This window comes from Caretta caretta, chromosome 14 (assembly GCF_965140235.1).
Source record: "Caretta caretta isolate rCarCar2 chromosome 14, rCarCar1.hap1, whole genome shotgun sequence".
NCBI classification, from domain to species: domain Eukaryota; kingdom Metazoa; phylum Chordata; order Testudines; family Cheloniidae; genus Caretta; species Caretta caretta.
In genome coordinates this window covers 8,614,474-8,629,582 of record NC_134219.1, presented here as the reverse complement: position 1 = coordinate 8,629,582, position 15,109 = coordinate 8,614,474, and the positions used below count along the sequence as shown (strand labels likewise).

Here is a 15,109-nt window from a genome sequence, read left to right as displayed (position 1 = left end):
AAGACGCGATAAATCAATCCGATAGATTGATCAGTACCTGCTGAGCCAGCAGGTAGTGCAGGCGTACCCTTAGCTGTATACATTAATCCAATACAAGATAAGATGGTCCGATATCCTCCTGAAGAGGAGGATCAAGTCAACATGCCCAGCCTTGGAGAAGTAGAGCTATACAACTTTTTCTCCCACCCCCGGAAACCATCTCCAGGGTTTTTGGTAAGCATCTGGTCGCCGGCTGCCATTCCTTCAGCATCCTTTCTTAATGAGGAGTCAGACCCTTATGGCATGTTTCTTTAAATAGGACCACATCAGTGCAAACTAGGGACCTTTAAGCTCATGCCCACATCATAGACAAGAGGGAGTTACAGAGCAGCACTGTGGTGCATACTGCTATCACACCAACGTAGTCTGAAATGCAGGGTAGGGTAGACATACCTGTTGGTATCTAGAATCTCATTACAGTCATGAGTGTTATCAGAGGTTGCTGAGGGGTGGTACTGGACAACTGTATGAGCAGCAGCAAACAAGGAAGCAGTGTTATAACTGCTCCCCATTATGCAGTGGTATCTGTCAGCTGTGTCTGTCTATAGGATTCAGTTATGCATATCCAATACTTGAAGGGTAGAGTGCCCTAGTTTCAGGCAAATAAAAAAATACACACATACACAATTTAGACTTGTACTCATCTACTGGGCTAGGAACTCATTCCTCTCCCCAGCCACTAGGAATGAGAAACTGGTTGATTAACAAGTACAAAAGAGGAAAAAGTGTAAATACATCTGGTTTGCCCCATCTTCCTTTAAAAATAAAGAGTTTGACAGTTCACATTGTGTTCTGATACTATTTTTATTAAATTCTGAACACCAATTCTCTTTAAAACCCGATTCACAGTCCATCGATGATCCACTGTGATCGGGCATAGAGTGCATGGCAGTGGCTCCTGCTCTGAGAGAAGGCTGTATGACTTGTTAAGCCTCCAAATTCCTTGCATATACATAGATGTGACATCAAGAAACCAATACCTCCCTTATCCCAAACAGCACGAAGGCTATATTAGCACAGCCTTGCACTGACATCACAATAAGAGCCAAAAAAGGAAGTAGAAGAGTATTTACATGTGTACTTCAAGACTCAGGTAGAAAGATCGAGATTTACAGTAAGTAATTCACACAGTATGTACACTGTTTTGAACTGTTCAAGTATGCTTCAGTTATACAAAGTGCTACATTACAAGTCACATAAAAACAGTAAAAAAAGATAAGTAGAGATATTAAGACAAATAGAAGGCAGTACTCAGATGGGTAGCCAAGAGACTTTTGAAGCTGGCTGGAATGTATGAAAAGTCTAGAAGTTGAAAGTGTCAGGAGTACTTCCCTGAATCTGGAAGGTGTAGCTATCAACAGTAGAGTCTGGCACAACATTTTGGTCTTCCTCTTCCTAAAAGAGGTGGAAAGAGGTTTGAAATGGATTTCAGTATTTCAAGCTTTAAAACACTTGCTTGTGTTGAGATGTAGAGAGTCAAACCCATATTTCAATCCTTCAGTTACTCACCTCTGCTGAGAAATACTTCTCAATGAGGCTTGAGGAGGCCTTGTACACCAGTTCATTTTCATGGGACTGGAGAGCTTCAATTTTGTCTAGCCCTCCACACTCTTCAATCATGAGACACAGTCTTTCGGTCTCACCGATTTTCTCAGCAGCCTGCAAAGAATCAGCCATATAAGGTTCATGCTTCAAGAGGTTTGCTTACATACTGCAGCACCACACATTTACCACAATGACTAACTTTGTAAGAGGGATGGATGGTTTGTCCCTGCTTGGAGCATAATGGCCATTTTTAGAACCAGCAAAAGTGACTGGTTACGAACAAGGCATGGTTCTTAGCTACTGAATCTACTAAGGTACAAGATACTGTGGTTGAACTCTATAGATCAGGGGCGGGCAAATTTTTTGGCCTGAGGGCCACATCAGGTTTTGGAAATTGTATGGAGGGCCAGTTAGGGGAGGCTGTGCCCCCGCCCCATCCACCCCCCCTTGCTTCTCACCACCTGCCCCACCCAACCCCCTATTCCCTGAAGGCCCCCCAGAACCCCTGCCCCATCCACCCGCCCACTCCCTGTCCCCGGAACCCCTGCCCCGACTGCCCCCATTCAACTCCCCCCCCAGTCCCTGTCCTCTGACCGCCCTGACCCCATCCACACCCCCGCTCCCTGACTACCACCACCCTGAACTCCCCTGCCCTCTATCCAACTCCCCACCTGCTCCCTTATCATGCAGCACAGAGCCCCCGCCACCCAGAGCATTGCACCAGTGTAGCGTAGTAAATTGCTCTCGATAACTGCTACCAGCAGCACATTCCTATGCAGAGGAGTTTAATACACTACATCAGCAGCATGGAGTGCTGAAGCTGCACTGGAGGGAGAACAGCACAGGAGGGTCCAGGAGCTCAGGGCAGGACGGTCCCGCAGGCTGGATGTGGCCCCACAGGCCATAGTTTGCCCACCTCTGCTATAGATAGCTAGCTACTTCCAGGCATTGTTGTTAATACTGAATGAAACATGGTGGGAAGTATCTGCAGTAGGAGACTCCCCTTCAGTCATCGACTATTGGAGAATTATTTGTTACAGGCCATCCTGCCAACAATGGACAATCCTTTGTCTACTTACCAAGAAGATATTAGTAATAGCATCCAGAATAACTAGCACAGTTTTGCTGTCCTTGGCTGACAAGAGGTTCAGTAAAGGTTCTACGACACCAGCCTGAACAAGGTATACAATCTGATCTATTGTTCCACCACTTGTGTAGTTGGTCACAGCCCATACAGCTTCTTTTTGTGATTTGAAGTCCCCCTGTTTTAAAATAAGGGTGATGTACTCCAGTATAAACAGTAACAAGAAACCAATGACTAGTAGATCAGTGAGGTCTTCTACAATAAAGATATCCAAGTGCTAGTTTGGCCATGCAATAAAAGTTAAAGTATATAAAGTTCAGAGCCTAAGTTTTTGCCAAAGATGATTAATATACAGAGAGCATATTTAATGCCTCCTTTTTATACACAGCAAACTTGCCTAGAATAACTTCAACTCTGAAAAGTGGTCATCTTAACCCTACAGTAAGTTACAGTCAACATCAGCCTGAAGATTTTAGAGTAAGTACACCTTTAGAACAGTAGGTGGCTTCCACTAAAGTCTGTGGGAAACATACTTCCATATGTAAGGCCTGAATTTTGGCACTTGATTACAAAATCTCATTGTGGAGGACATTGGATTTTTACCTTTTTCAGAATTCCAATGAGATATGGAACAAGTCCATGATCCACAACTTGCTGGATCTGGTCCCGACGGCCAGCAGTAATGTTGGACATGGTCCACGCTGCTTCTTTTTGGATGTTATTTTTGTGGTGAGAGAGCAGGCTTGGAAAGACAGTTAGTGCTCCTGATTCAATAACAATCTGTGTTTGGTCATCGGTGCCAGTGACAATGTTTCCTATAGCTCTTAATGATGGAGTCTGAAAGAGACGTTGCAAAATGATGAGTATAGGACATATTACTAAGTTCCACTAGTACAACACCTCAGAAGCAGACCATCACCACCAGAAGCTCTTCTGCTTTATCCCCTGCAGTTATTAAGTGGGTTGCTGTAGAATAAACAGCTATGATACCCCTCTCATTTGAGAAACCTGAAGTGGTCTAGACATTACAGCTGTTATACAGTAGGTAAACTGAGGCGGAGAAGATATGGTCTTAGCACAATATGCCTATAAAGTGCTAGAGTTGGGAGGAAGACTCAAGCTGGACTCCTAGAACCCATGCTCTAACCATATTGAGCTAAATTTTAAGATTCCATACTCCTTTAACAGATTCCATTGCCAAGCACTGCCGTTAGAATGCCAAGCTTTATATCAGTGTTGTGGACTGAAGCCATTGGTAATTTAAACTAGTTAATTAAGGAAAACTACTAAGTCTGAAGGAATATCTTTGATAGTTGTTACCCATGCCTCATGATCAGGGCCCTACCAAATTCATGGTCTGTAACATGTTTTTCATGGCCGTGAAGTCTAGTCTCTCCCCATGAAATCTGGTCTTGTTTGCGCTTTTACCCTATACTATACAGGTTTCACAGGGGAGTCCAGCGTTTCTCAAATTGGGGGTCCTGACCCAAATGGGAGTTACAGGGGGTCATAAGGTTATTTGGGGTGGGGGTGTCACAGTATTGCCACCCTTACTTCTGCGCTACCTTCAGAGCTGAGTGGCCAGAGAGGGGCAGCTGCTGACTGAGGGCCCAGCTCTGCAGGTAGTAGCACAGAAATAAGGATGGCAATACCATACCATGCCATCCTTACTTCTGTGCTGTTGCTGGGGGCAGATCTGCCTTCAGAGCTGTGACCTTGGCCAGCAGCCACCGCTTTTCAGCTGCCCAGTGCTGAAGGCAGCACCTCCAGCAGCAACACAGAAGTAAGGGTAGCAGTAGTGCAACCCCCCCGCACCCGACACACACACACACACCCCTACCTGGCAACCCCCCCATAACTCCTTTTTGGGTCAGGACCCCTACAATTACAAAACTGAAATTTCAGTTTTAAATAGCTGAAATAATGAAATTTATAATTTTTAAAATCCTATGTTTGTGAAATTGACCAAAATGGACCGTGAATTTGGTAGGGACCTACTCATGATTCATAAGGAGAGAAGGTGGGTGAGGTAGTATTTTTTTTTTTTTTTTACTGGTGCAACACAAGCTTTCAAGCTTACACAGAGCTATTCTTCAGGTCATGATTCATAAGTGAAATCGAGACCAGAGTGATGTCATTAGACTTTGTCAAGCTACTGAAGTTACTGAGGAAAGAAGATTGTTAGCTGCATAGATCATTCATGCGAGGGCCTCAGGAAAGACCATCTACTCATGGATCAGCCAAAGTATGTGTTATGGGTTTCCTTTTGACTACATGAAATGGCTAACACGATTTGAAAGCCACTGCTCTATTTTGTTTTTAACATAAACCACTCAGACAAATACATGCTGAAGTAATTTCTATGCATCACCATCTTACCATTATTGGTAGTTCACCACATCCCAGGAGCTTCACAAGCTGTGGCACCAGTCCAGTTTTCACTACTACTTCAATTCTATCATTAGAACCATCAGTGAGGTAAGAGATTGCCCAGCAGGTATCTGCCAAGACCTCATGGTCATCATGGTGCAATAGACGAACTAGGGTAGGCAGGATCTGCTCAATAGCTTCTATGGGTGGTGCAGGATTCTTATTGCGACACAGGTTTGAGAGGGTCCAGGTAAGATTGCGCAAGTATCCAGACTGAAAAAGTAAACGTTTGTGGTTAGCTCCTGTTCGGCTGGGAGTTTAGTGATTTATAATAGTTTAGTGCTACTGCTGTGACTTCGTTTGTGATGCACACTTACTGCTAGAGAAGATATATCAGGCACAGCAAGTAGAGCCAACAGTGGGTCAATAGCACCATACTTAATAACTAGGTCTCTGTAGGCTGAACCATCACCTGAAAGCCAGAAGAGATATCTATGTCAGGAACAGGAAACTCCTAACTGAACAGCAGGCTGTGTATAAACAGCGTCCCTTCCTTGATTTAGTGAATCATTAATGCGGATACTGATTAAGAAGCAGAGGCATTGGTGGACAAAGGGAGAACGCTGTCAGTGATAAGCCACTTGGAATGCATGTTTTTTTTCCTACTCAAGCCATGGACTTCCTGATCTGATATTTTAAAATGTGGCTTAAGTTGTAGGTTTGGTAACAAGTTTTTACAAAACTCAAAATCAAGTAGGAGTTTTCTCCCTTGCCCTCCCTAGTTCTAATGGAAACCTAACCCAATCCCACACCCTTCCACAAAATGCATTTGACCCAGTACTGAACTGGGAACATGAAAGAGTCATTCATTCTGTCTGGAGAAAATTCCAGAGTAAATAAGTATGAGTTATGCTAAGTGGGACTTTTAAGATACTTCTAGTTGAATTCACTTGTTACTACCCCTTAGATTAAAAATATTCTAAAGCACCTATTGGTTACGGTCAATGTTATTTCAATCCACTTTCAGAGACTAAAATCTTTAGTTCACAATTTGATTCAAAGTAATTAAAGGCTATGGTTGAAGTGTTTTTTACTGAATGGTTATTTTGTCACAGACCCCTTCTCCCCCCGCCCCCAATAAAGCAGTCTCACTGTAGCACTAGAACAATTTTATAGAAACATTCTTGCTTTTATTTCAATAAAAACTCTTGGACCCTAACATATCCCTACATTGTCAGACATAACTGCACTGTGATGGTGCATGAAAACTAGAGTGAACTTAATGCTGTTGATGAGTTCCTGTAGTCCATCCCTGAGAAAAGGATGTTTATTTTTTTAAGATACTTGATGGTGTCTTATGCAAATTATGAAGTACTTTGGAATTCTGATCTCTCATGGCTGAGAGCCACAGTTCCTAGTTGCCACGCTATGGCTAGTTTAAGGATTTAGATTTTAGGGGTCAAGAGAAAGGACTTCAGCCTCAATTAAAGTTTTGAGACTATGCGGAAGGAACACAGAGGTATCCCAGAAACCCACTGTCTACGCCATGCAATATTTTAAACAGCCATTTCTAGAATTGGCTAAAATAATTGCTCCAGTGATCATCTGAATCACTATTTTACCCTTGCTATGTCTGAATTTATAAACTTAGAATTCAAGAACTAGACTGAACACTGACTAGAACCAGGCAGATTGCAGACAAACACCTGAAAGCTCCTCAGTATCTCCCTCCCCCCAAGCCCCAAAAGAGGACACCTGTTTCAAGAAAAATCAGAGTCCACTCAGACTATTGAAAAGAGAAGTAGCTACCACATTAAGATGGTAGTGAAATATGAAAGTGTTGTGTCAAATGGAATTTACAGATTGCCAGGTTTTGATAGAAGTTGTATTGAATACTACACTTAGCCAAAAGGCAAGGAGTTATTTGTGACTGTCTCCATGTGGGAGTTCAGGTTGTTATATGCTAGACGACATTGGGGGTGGGGCCAGATTTGCAAGAGCTCTGCTTGCTAGGTAAATGGAAACCACGCTATTTTGAAAATCTGGCCCCCATGGCATTCTCTTCCCCTTGTATATAAGGAAGTAGGCCTGAAAGCAATGGTCATACACCACATTGATTTACCTGCAATGTTTCCTAAAGCCCACACGGCCTGTTCACTGATGTGAGTATGGGGCGAAGCCAACAGGGATATAAAGGCTGGTATAGCCCCACCATCCACCACAGCCTTCGTTTGCTCCGATGTGCCAGAAGCAATGTTGGTAAGCGCCCAAGCAGATTCAAATTGAATAGGGCTACAGTCTGCTCTACCCAAAAAGGAGACAAATTTTGGAATCAAACCAGCCCGAATTATATGGTCTATGGGGGGCTGCTTCTCTCTGGACAGGAGTTTCCTATGGAAGAAATAAAAATAAGAAAGTTATTTTTGTCCACTAAAATCTTTAGGGAAGATTCCAGTTTAGTCAGTCTGAGAATCACTTTGTAAAATATAAAAACATTCAAAAGGGGAAGCAGCAAAATGTACTGAGACGTTCAGACAGACTACAAGTCAGTTGAACACAAGCTAGCTAGGAAGCTTTAAAATGTTAACAAAATTGTTTTTGGGCAAATTTCTTTAGAGGTTTTGTTCAGTGACTGAAGTGAAACTTAGCTTCATGTTGCTGCAACAGTAAGAATGCATCTGAGCTGCTAAAGAGGTATATTCTAATGTAGAGAGAGCAGCAGCTGCCAGAGGCTGCACAAAAACAGTGTGAGATCTTTCTGCTAGTTCACATGTTTTGGACCACATTCCTAACTGGAACCATTGTGCTGTTCACTTCATTCAGAAGTGAGATCCCAGAACCCATTTTCCACTTGTATACATTAGTGTCTTAAATTCTCAGCCCTAAACTAAGGTCCCAGTTCTATCCCTAAACATCATACTATATAATTAAACAGATGCAATATTTTATTCTGTAAATGGAGAATGAGACTTTTTAAAAATCTTGCAGCACCTCTGTGCCACCCCTAAGACCAGAAACAGAGTCAGGGAACAGCTCAGGTGTGCCAGGTTCAAAGTCCCAGAGTCAGGTCACGCCTTTAATCATTCAAGGTTATACATAATGCTAGGTTATAATTCCATTTGGCCCTAGTCTCCACACTGACTAGAGTGTCAATTCCAAAATGTTTACTTGCCAAAGAGCAGATTATAGAAGTGTTAGCAATATTTACATAGAACAAGGCTTCCAGAAAGTATTTGCTACAACTGACACCTGTGCTCTGATTAGCTGAACCCCTTTATCCCCAACCACATAGAAGAGTTGGATAAACTTTGACCTTGAAGGTTCTCACCTGGCAGCCTGAGTTGCCTGCAACTGAAGCTCCAAATTATTACTGTTAATTCCTTTGACAATTTCCTCAACAGACCAGTGTGCAGTGGCCTGCATGAGAAATAGAAAGTTGTTAAGACTACGTTGGGAAGAATGTGTGTTTGTATAGCAAGCAAAAGCTCCCTTAGCCCACAAGGCACCATGCTATGAGAAAGCACCGGTCAAACGCACATTGCTTTATTGAACATTGTGCAATTATAACGGGACTCCCAATCCTTGTCAGCCATAGTTTTGTCTACACTGGGAAAGTTAGTTGTTAGGTGTGTTAACATGAATTTTAATTGTTATTAAAACCACTTAGCATTAGTGTAGATAACTGTGTTTAAAACCATGTTCCCACTGTAGACAAAGCCTAGCACTACTGTATTTATTTGTTCCTTCAGTCTGAGGTTATATAGGGCAGGGATTGCCACTGTGGTCTCTCTGTTACAGTTGGTAACATAAGTATACAGCACTACAGACATACATAGGAACACATCCACTGATGGAAGAGACATGCAGCAGAGCCACAGCCCAGCATAAGGGGAAAAACCTCCTGATATAACTGAGTTCGGGACTTAGTTACCTGATTGTTCCGGTTTTCCTGAAGAGGTGAAGTGGCATCATCTGGGAGAGTACTGACATTTCTTCTTTTAAGCATCTGATCATCTTTCTTAGCTTTCCTCAGCTCTACATTGACTTCAATCCGCCGCCTCCTCATTTCCTGAGAGAGGCAAATGCGCATTCGTGATGAACTGTACTTCTCTTTTTAAAGGGCTAAATTATGCTTAAAAACATATTTGACCACACACTCCAACTGATGATCAGATACTCACTGTAGTGTCTTTTCCCTTATTTTTGAATCTGTTCAGACGGGCAACTGCTGCACTAGCATTCTCATTGGTAGACATCTTTTATAGGAGTCAGACCTCAGGCAATACCAATGAAAGAGACAGACCTGAAACAGATCTGAGATTAGCAATTAATTTACTTTAGCCAAAAAGATTTCAGATTAAGACATACACTTGAAATCAAGATTGGGGTTAAAGATAAAAGAAGTATGTCCAGATTGCATATCATTCCACCTAAAACTTAAATAACTAGCATTGCCTCTGATTTGAAAAGGGACATTGTTAAGTTAGAGAAACAGAAGGGATGTTTTGTTTTTTGTTTTTAAAAGCTCACTATTGTTACAAGTAACAGCCAAGTTTACTGCAAATAAACAGAAAATTATATATATAATTTTTAGGTTTCTTACAGCCCTCGATGCATAGTCAGATTAATTATTTCAGCAAACAACATTGATCGTTCAGGCATAGCAACAAGAAAGTTTGTTATTTCCCCACCCCAGGAAAAAAACAAAAGAGAGATTAGAAACACATAGGCTGGCAGCCTGACTCGGGGGCAGGCAGATGTAGAACATGTACTTAACTTGAAATCCAGTCAATTCCGTAAAGTGAGTTAAAGTTGATAATGGCCTTTTAAATGGAGATAGCCATTTTGCAGACACACCCCAAGCACAGTGCAGCCGCTACATCTATAATGGGGTGCAGCTCGCAGCTCCTTATGTAGGCTACAGGGAGTCAAGCCCCAAACCAACACAAAGAAGCTGCTGCAGTCACACGGTCAAGAACATACCACCCGATTCAAAATAAGCCAGTAACCCAGTCAGTGCCTTCCCTGGGAGAGTTGCAATCTAGAAATCCCCCACCCAACCACCCTCCAGCAGGGCGGAAACCACCTTAGCCCCCGTAATGAGCAATGGGATGCGGGGGGTGAGGGTGTTTTACCTTCCCCCACCTCTTTATATAACCACCACATAGGAACTACCCCACCTCATTTCACCCTTTACAGCTCTAGCCCATCCCCCCCGTCCCATATAGCCCGAGAACCGCACCCCGCCTAGCCTCTTGCCCCCTCACAAGCCCATATAGCCCCCGACCGCCGCCCTTCCCCCACACTAAATACCCCATAGAAAACCCCCAACTTCATTTCACCCCCTATTACTCCAGCCCACCCCCCAGAACTCCCCTCCCCCGCTTTTCTTCCATCACTCCCACGTCTACCGGACGCAGCGCGCGAGACCCCCACCTACAACAGAAACCGCTTCCCGTCTCTGCAGCTACTACCACACCGGCGCACTGACTGACTCGCCCAGGCCACCAGAGAACACGTTGCCGCTGTCCCCGCCCCTTCTTCCTTGACCCCGCCCCTGGCGGGATTTAAATTTCCCGCGTCTTCGCTCCCCTATTGGTCAATTCGAGCCAAAGCAACATTCTCATTGGTCTATTTGAAAAACAAGCTGTTCTCGCGAGGTGGAGGTGTGTGTGAGGGGGAACCAGCGGTCTCACGAGAACCGCGCCAGGCTCTTGGAGAGAGATGATTTCACGTCACAGAGCGTACAACGCACCACTCGCGGCTCCAAGACTACCGATCCCAGCACACAATGCGCCACCTAGTGCCAATAAGCCCGAAGCAGACTACAGTTCCCAGCACCCAATGCTCGGCCTTGTTCCTTGTCAGCTTGAAGGAAGGCGGAGCATGGGATGCTGGGATTTGTTGTCCCGGTAGTGGCCTGTTTTTGTTATGGGGACCTCCAAAAATATGCCGAAAGCGGCCGCTTTCAGTACATCCAAGCAGGGAGGTTGAGTGAAGCCTGAAGGAGGAAGTCATTGCTCTTACCTCCCCCCTTCCCGCGTTAGGAGTGAATGGACTTTCACGGTGGGGTTTTCAACAGTCACATCCCCTACAGCATGACCAAACCCCTGGCCACCTAGGGCTGCTGCACGCTTTGGGTACATCTACACTAGTGGTTCTCAAACTTTTGTACTGGTGACCCCTTTCACTTAGCAAACCTCTGAAGGCAACCCCCCCACCCTTATAAATTAAAAACACTTAAAAATATATTTAACACCATTATAAATGCTGGAGGCAAAGCAGGGTTTGGGGTGGAAGCTGACAGCTCGTGACCCCCCATGTAATAACCTCGCAACCCCTTCACGGGTCCAGACCCCCAGTTTGAGAATCCCTGGTCTACACGGCACTGTAAACCCAGTGTTCAAACTCAGCCTCAAGCCTAACCCCTTTCTGTCTACGCACAAATCACGCAAATCCAGAGCTCAGACCCAGGACTACATTGGCGTGGAGCATCTGAGCCTCAGTCAAGTTGGGACTAGGGTTGCCAAGTTTGTAATATTTAAAAAACAGACACTCCAGCAGGAGTGTTGGAACCTCCCCAACATTGCCTCTTCCTCCTTGCCCCACCTCTTCCCTGAGGCCCCACCCCCTGTTCGGTCCTCTTCCCCATTCTTCCTGGCCGCTCGCTGCTCTTCTCCCCCACCCCCCACCCAGGTGAGGAGGGACTTGCCTGCGGAGCCGGGGCTGGGAGCTGCAGCTGCCTGATGCAGGTAGGAGATGGCCCCGGCTGAGTAGGGCTGGGCAGGTGATGACCTGGCACCTCCCCGCCTTCCCCACCCACTGTAACTGGACTTTGGGTGTCCGATCCGTAGATCTGACCGGACACAGTCAGGTCCCCTTTTCGACTGGACTTTCCGATCAAAAACTGGGCACCTGACCACCCTATCCAGGACCTAGGGTTCAAGCCCTATTGTTTTGCAATGTAGACACAGCCCCACTGGACTCCTGCTCATGAAATCCACCAGAAATATCCCATGGGCTGACCCCACAATCCCATGGGCTGACTTCCTTTGTCCTCTGGACTGTAAAGATTGGTGGACAGTCAGATTTTCCCACACTTCACAATGAAGAAAGGGTGACACCAGCCACATTTTAGGAAGGCACTAGGAAGACTGGGATATGAGTGATTGGACTTGGGCCCACGTAATGCAATGTAGAAGCTGGAGCCCAAGGTTGGGACCAAGGGTTCAACAATTCCTAAACTGGGGTTACAGATGAGTGTAGATGTTCAAGCCCTAAGTTAACAAAACAGGGTCTGCTAACTTGAGTTCTATTAACCCTGGGTTTACATTGCAATGTCGGGTACATCTATGCACCAATTAAATACATGCAGCTGGACTGTGTCAGTTGACTTGGGCTCTTGGGGCTTGGGCTGTGGGGCTGTAAAATTGCTCTGCAGATGTTCAGGTTCGGGCTGGAGCCCAGGCTGGGACCTTGTGAGGGCGGCGGGTCTCAGAGCCCAGGCTCCACCCTGAACCGGAATGTCTGCACAGCAATGTTTAGCCCCACGGCCCAAGCCTGAGTCAGCTGATCTGGACCAACCACGGCGATGCTGTGGATCTTTTATTACAGTCTAGACGTACCCATAGACATACCCTTTGTGCCTTCCTTCCTGCTCTTGGGACAACCAAGACCCGCAGGCTCCTAACCAAAGTGGCAACAGCTCTTTACTGGGATTTAAAGCAAATCGATTGAAGACGCACTCCTTACATACTAAATATCAAATCAAAAGAGCAGCAACCTACCCTCACATACTTCTCCAGCCCTCAGATTCCAAATCCAAAACATCTTAGACCTTAGTTTCCTAAGACCTCCATCACCAGACCCTCTCAAAAGCCAGCTCAAAAATAGGGGTTTTGTAGCATGCCCAAAAGATCAAATAGATTTGGGATGTTTAGAACCAAGCAAAGAGCAAATTCCAAAGTTGAAGAGAGAACACATTGCCAGCAGCTCACTCTCACGTAGCAAACGTAAGCGGGAGAATGGTCCCGCTATTGTGGGGAACTTTTCTGGATTATAAATTATCCTGGTGAAATGGACAACATCAACACAAGTCTATATGCTAGACTTAGTTCTGAACACTAATTAACTAGAATCAATCAATTCAGTGGCATAGAGACACTATGAGTTGTCTTGTCACATTGATTGCCAGTATATTAATGCAAAACAGATTATATACATGGGATAACTTTTTGAACAGAAGTCAAACTCATAATTTTTTAAAAATTATAATTGGCACCCTGTTTTCCTCAGATCTGTTGAAAAGCTCAATACTTCCCTACTGGCTTTTGACAAGAAGGACAAGGATCCAGAGCACACGCTATACAGTATTACATTTTCCCAACAGATCTGGAATCCTAGGGACACCAGCTGAAACTCAAGCACATTAAGTCCTATGACCACAGTTCAAATTTCAACCAGTCAAAGGTAGTGGTACAGCCACTGAGACACATGCCTGTTCATTAGATTTTTATTTTTATACAGCTCCATAGAAGCACATGGTAGCTTACAGACCTATATGAAGACAAGGTCTCCGCCATGAAGAACATATAACACAGCAAATGAAGATGACAGGAAATGGGAGAGAGACAGGAGGGTTCCTCAGTGACATTTTATATAGGGTTTGGTTTGGTTTGTAGTTATTTTGCTTGCTTTGACCTTTATGAAGAGAAATATGAATGGCACAAGAACATGGTTCGGCTGGAGCGTGGGAGTGATGATTGCCAAAATAGATGGTAGAGATGGCAAGCTAACCAGAAGCAATGAGCTTTGAGGAGATATTTTTAGGGGAGAGAGAGTGGATGCTTGGCACATCAGAAGAAGGAAGCTGAGAAAAAGGCAGTGGGAATCACAAGTGGGAAAGGGGCTAAAGCAAGGACTGAGGCAAAGCACAGAGGGTGGAGAAGGAATCATGTTGGAGAAGCAGAGCCAATGGCTGAGGATAGTGAGCTGGAGCTCCTTTGCTACATGAAAGTGAAGCCGTAATGGCATTTCTCTGTCTGTCTGTAACACCACAACTTTTGAAAACCACATCTGATCAATTCTTTAATTTTAGGGAATATTAGATATCAATGGGCAGAACCCAACTGATTCTGGTGAAAACTGGAAGTCTGATTGCCATTAAAATCAGGCCCAGAGTGCCCATTTGATACTGCAGTGGAAACTCTCTGGTGCTCTCGCCTTTGGCATACACATATCACAGGGGGCAGCTTACTAGAGGGTCACACAGGTTGCTTTGGTTGGCAGAGCTATACACCCAGCTAGCCTTGGTGAACACAAGCAATGAAACGTGCAACCCACCAGGGTGGAGCCCTGGGTAGTATGAGCAGCTGGAGGAGCCGGGGCAGACCGGAGGTAGTTATGGTTCTGGGGCACAGGAGGCTTGCTGGGGGACCCAAGGAACCAGCCAGCTGTAGAGGAGGTTGCAGTGGCTGAAGGAGACAAACCCGGCAGGTGCCAGTGTTTTGATGGAAGGGATACGGGCCAGAGGCCTCACACAGGGGGAGGGAAGAAAATGACAATCAGAGCACTTGAGTGGGCAGCAAGCAATGGGAAGCGACTGCCAGGGGGGCAGGACATGCTGTCAGTGGGGTGCCCAGGAGAAGCTAATGGGTGCGCTGTGTGAGGGGGAATGGGTGACATGGAGAGCCTGTGTGGGGGACAACCTAACGTCAGACCTGCATGGGAGTGGGCAGAGCTAATATCATGGAAGAGCTGGCATGGGCGCAGAGGACAGTGCTAACGATGGAGGAGGCGCGGGGAAAGAAAGCCTTAGCGTACGTCCTGGAGGCTATAGGAAGGACGCCACCTATCGCGGCGCGCGGGGAGGGAGGAGTAACGGCCGATGCGCGCGAGTGAGGCTAAGGGCGTGTCGAGAACGGCAGGGCAGGGCCCAGGCGCAAGTCCTTAGCGCGCCTTGTTGATTGAGAGCGCGGGGGAGGGGCGGAGTCAGAGCTCGGCGGGTTTGGAACCGAGTGGGGGGCGGGCCGTCCTCGGCTGGGCGGGGCCCTTAGGGTGAGGCTGGAATCA

The 15,109-nt window shown here is 45.5% G+C and overlaps 1 protein-coding gene across 7 annotated transcripts; it reads right to left on the bottom strand.

Annotated features, from left to right (window-relative positions):
• Positions 1 to 824: 824 nt before the first annotated feature.
• KPNA2 (karyopherin subunit alpha 2) lies at positions 825 to 10,575 on the bottom strand. 7 transcript variants are annotated; one of them, XM_048818133.2, is made up of 12 exons: positions 10,475 to 10,534; positions 9,816 to 9,956; positions 9,220 to 9,341; positions 8,970 to 9,107; positions 8,367 to 8,455; positions 7,161 to 7,429; positions 5,416 to 5,510; positions 5,048 to 5,311; positions 3,272 to 3,505; positions 2,664 to 2,846; positions 1,549 to 1,698; positions 825 to 1,434 (listed from the first exon to the last, which is right to left on the bottom strand). In XM_048818133.2, the coding sequence occupies exons 3-12, from the start codon at positions 9,292 to 9,294 to the stop codon at positions 1,342 to 1,344; spliced, it is 1,590 nt and encodes a 529-aa protein (XP_048674090.1). In that variant the 5' UTR covers positions 9,295 to 9,341; positions 9,816 to 9,956; positions 10,475 to 10,534; the 3' UTR covers positions 825 to 1,341. The 7 variants fall into 7 exon arrangements, with proteins under 7 accessions (XP_048674090.1, XP_048674087.1, XP_048674089.1 ...); XM_048818130.2 differs by having other exon boundaries at positions 9,220 to 9,352; positions 10,475 to 10,533; XM_048818132.2 differs by having other exon boundaries at positions 9,220 to 9,352; positions 10,479 to 10,527.
• Positions 10,576 to 15,109: the final 4,534 nt, after the last annotated feature.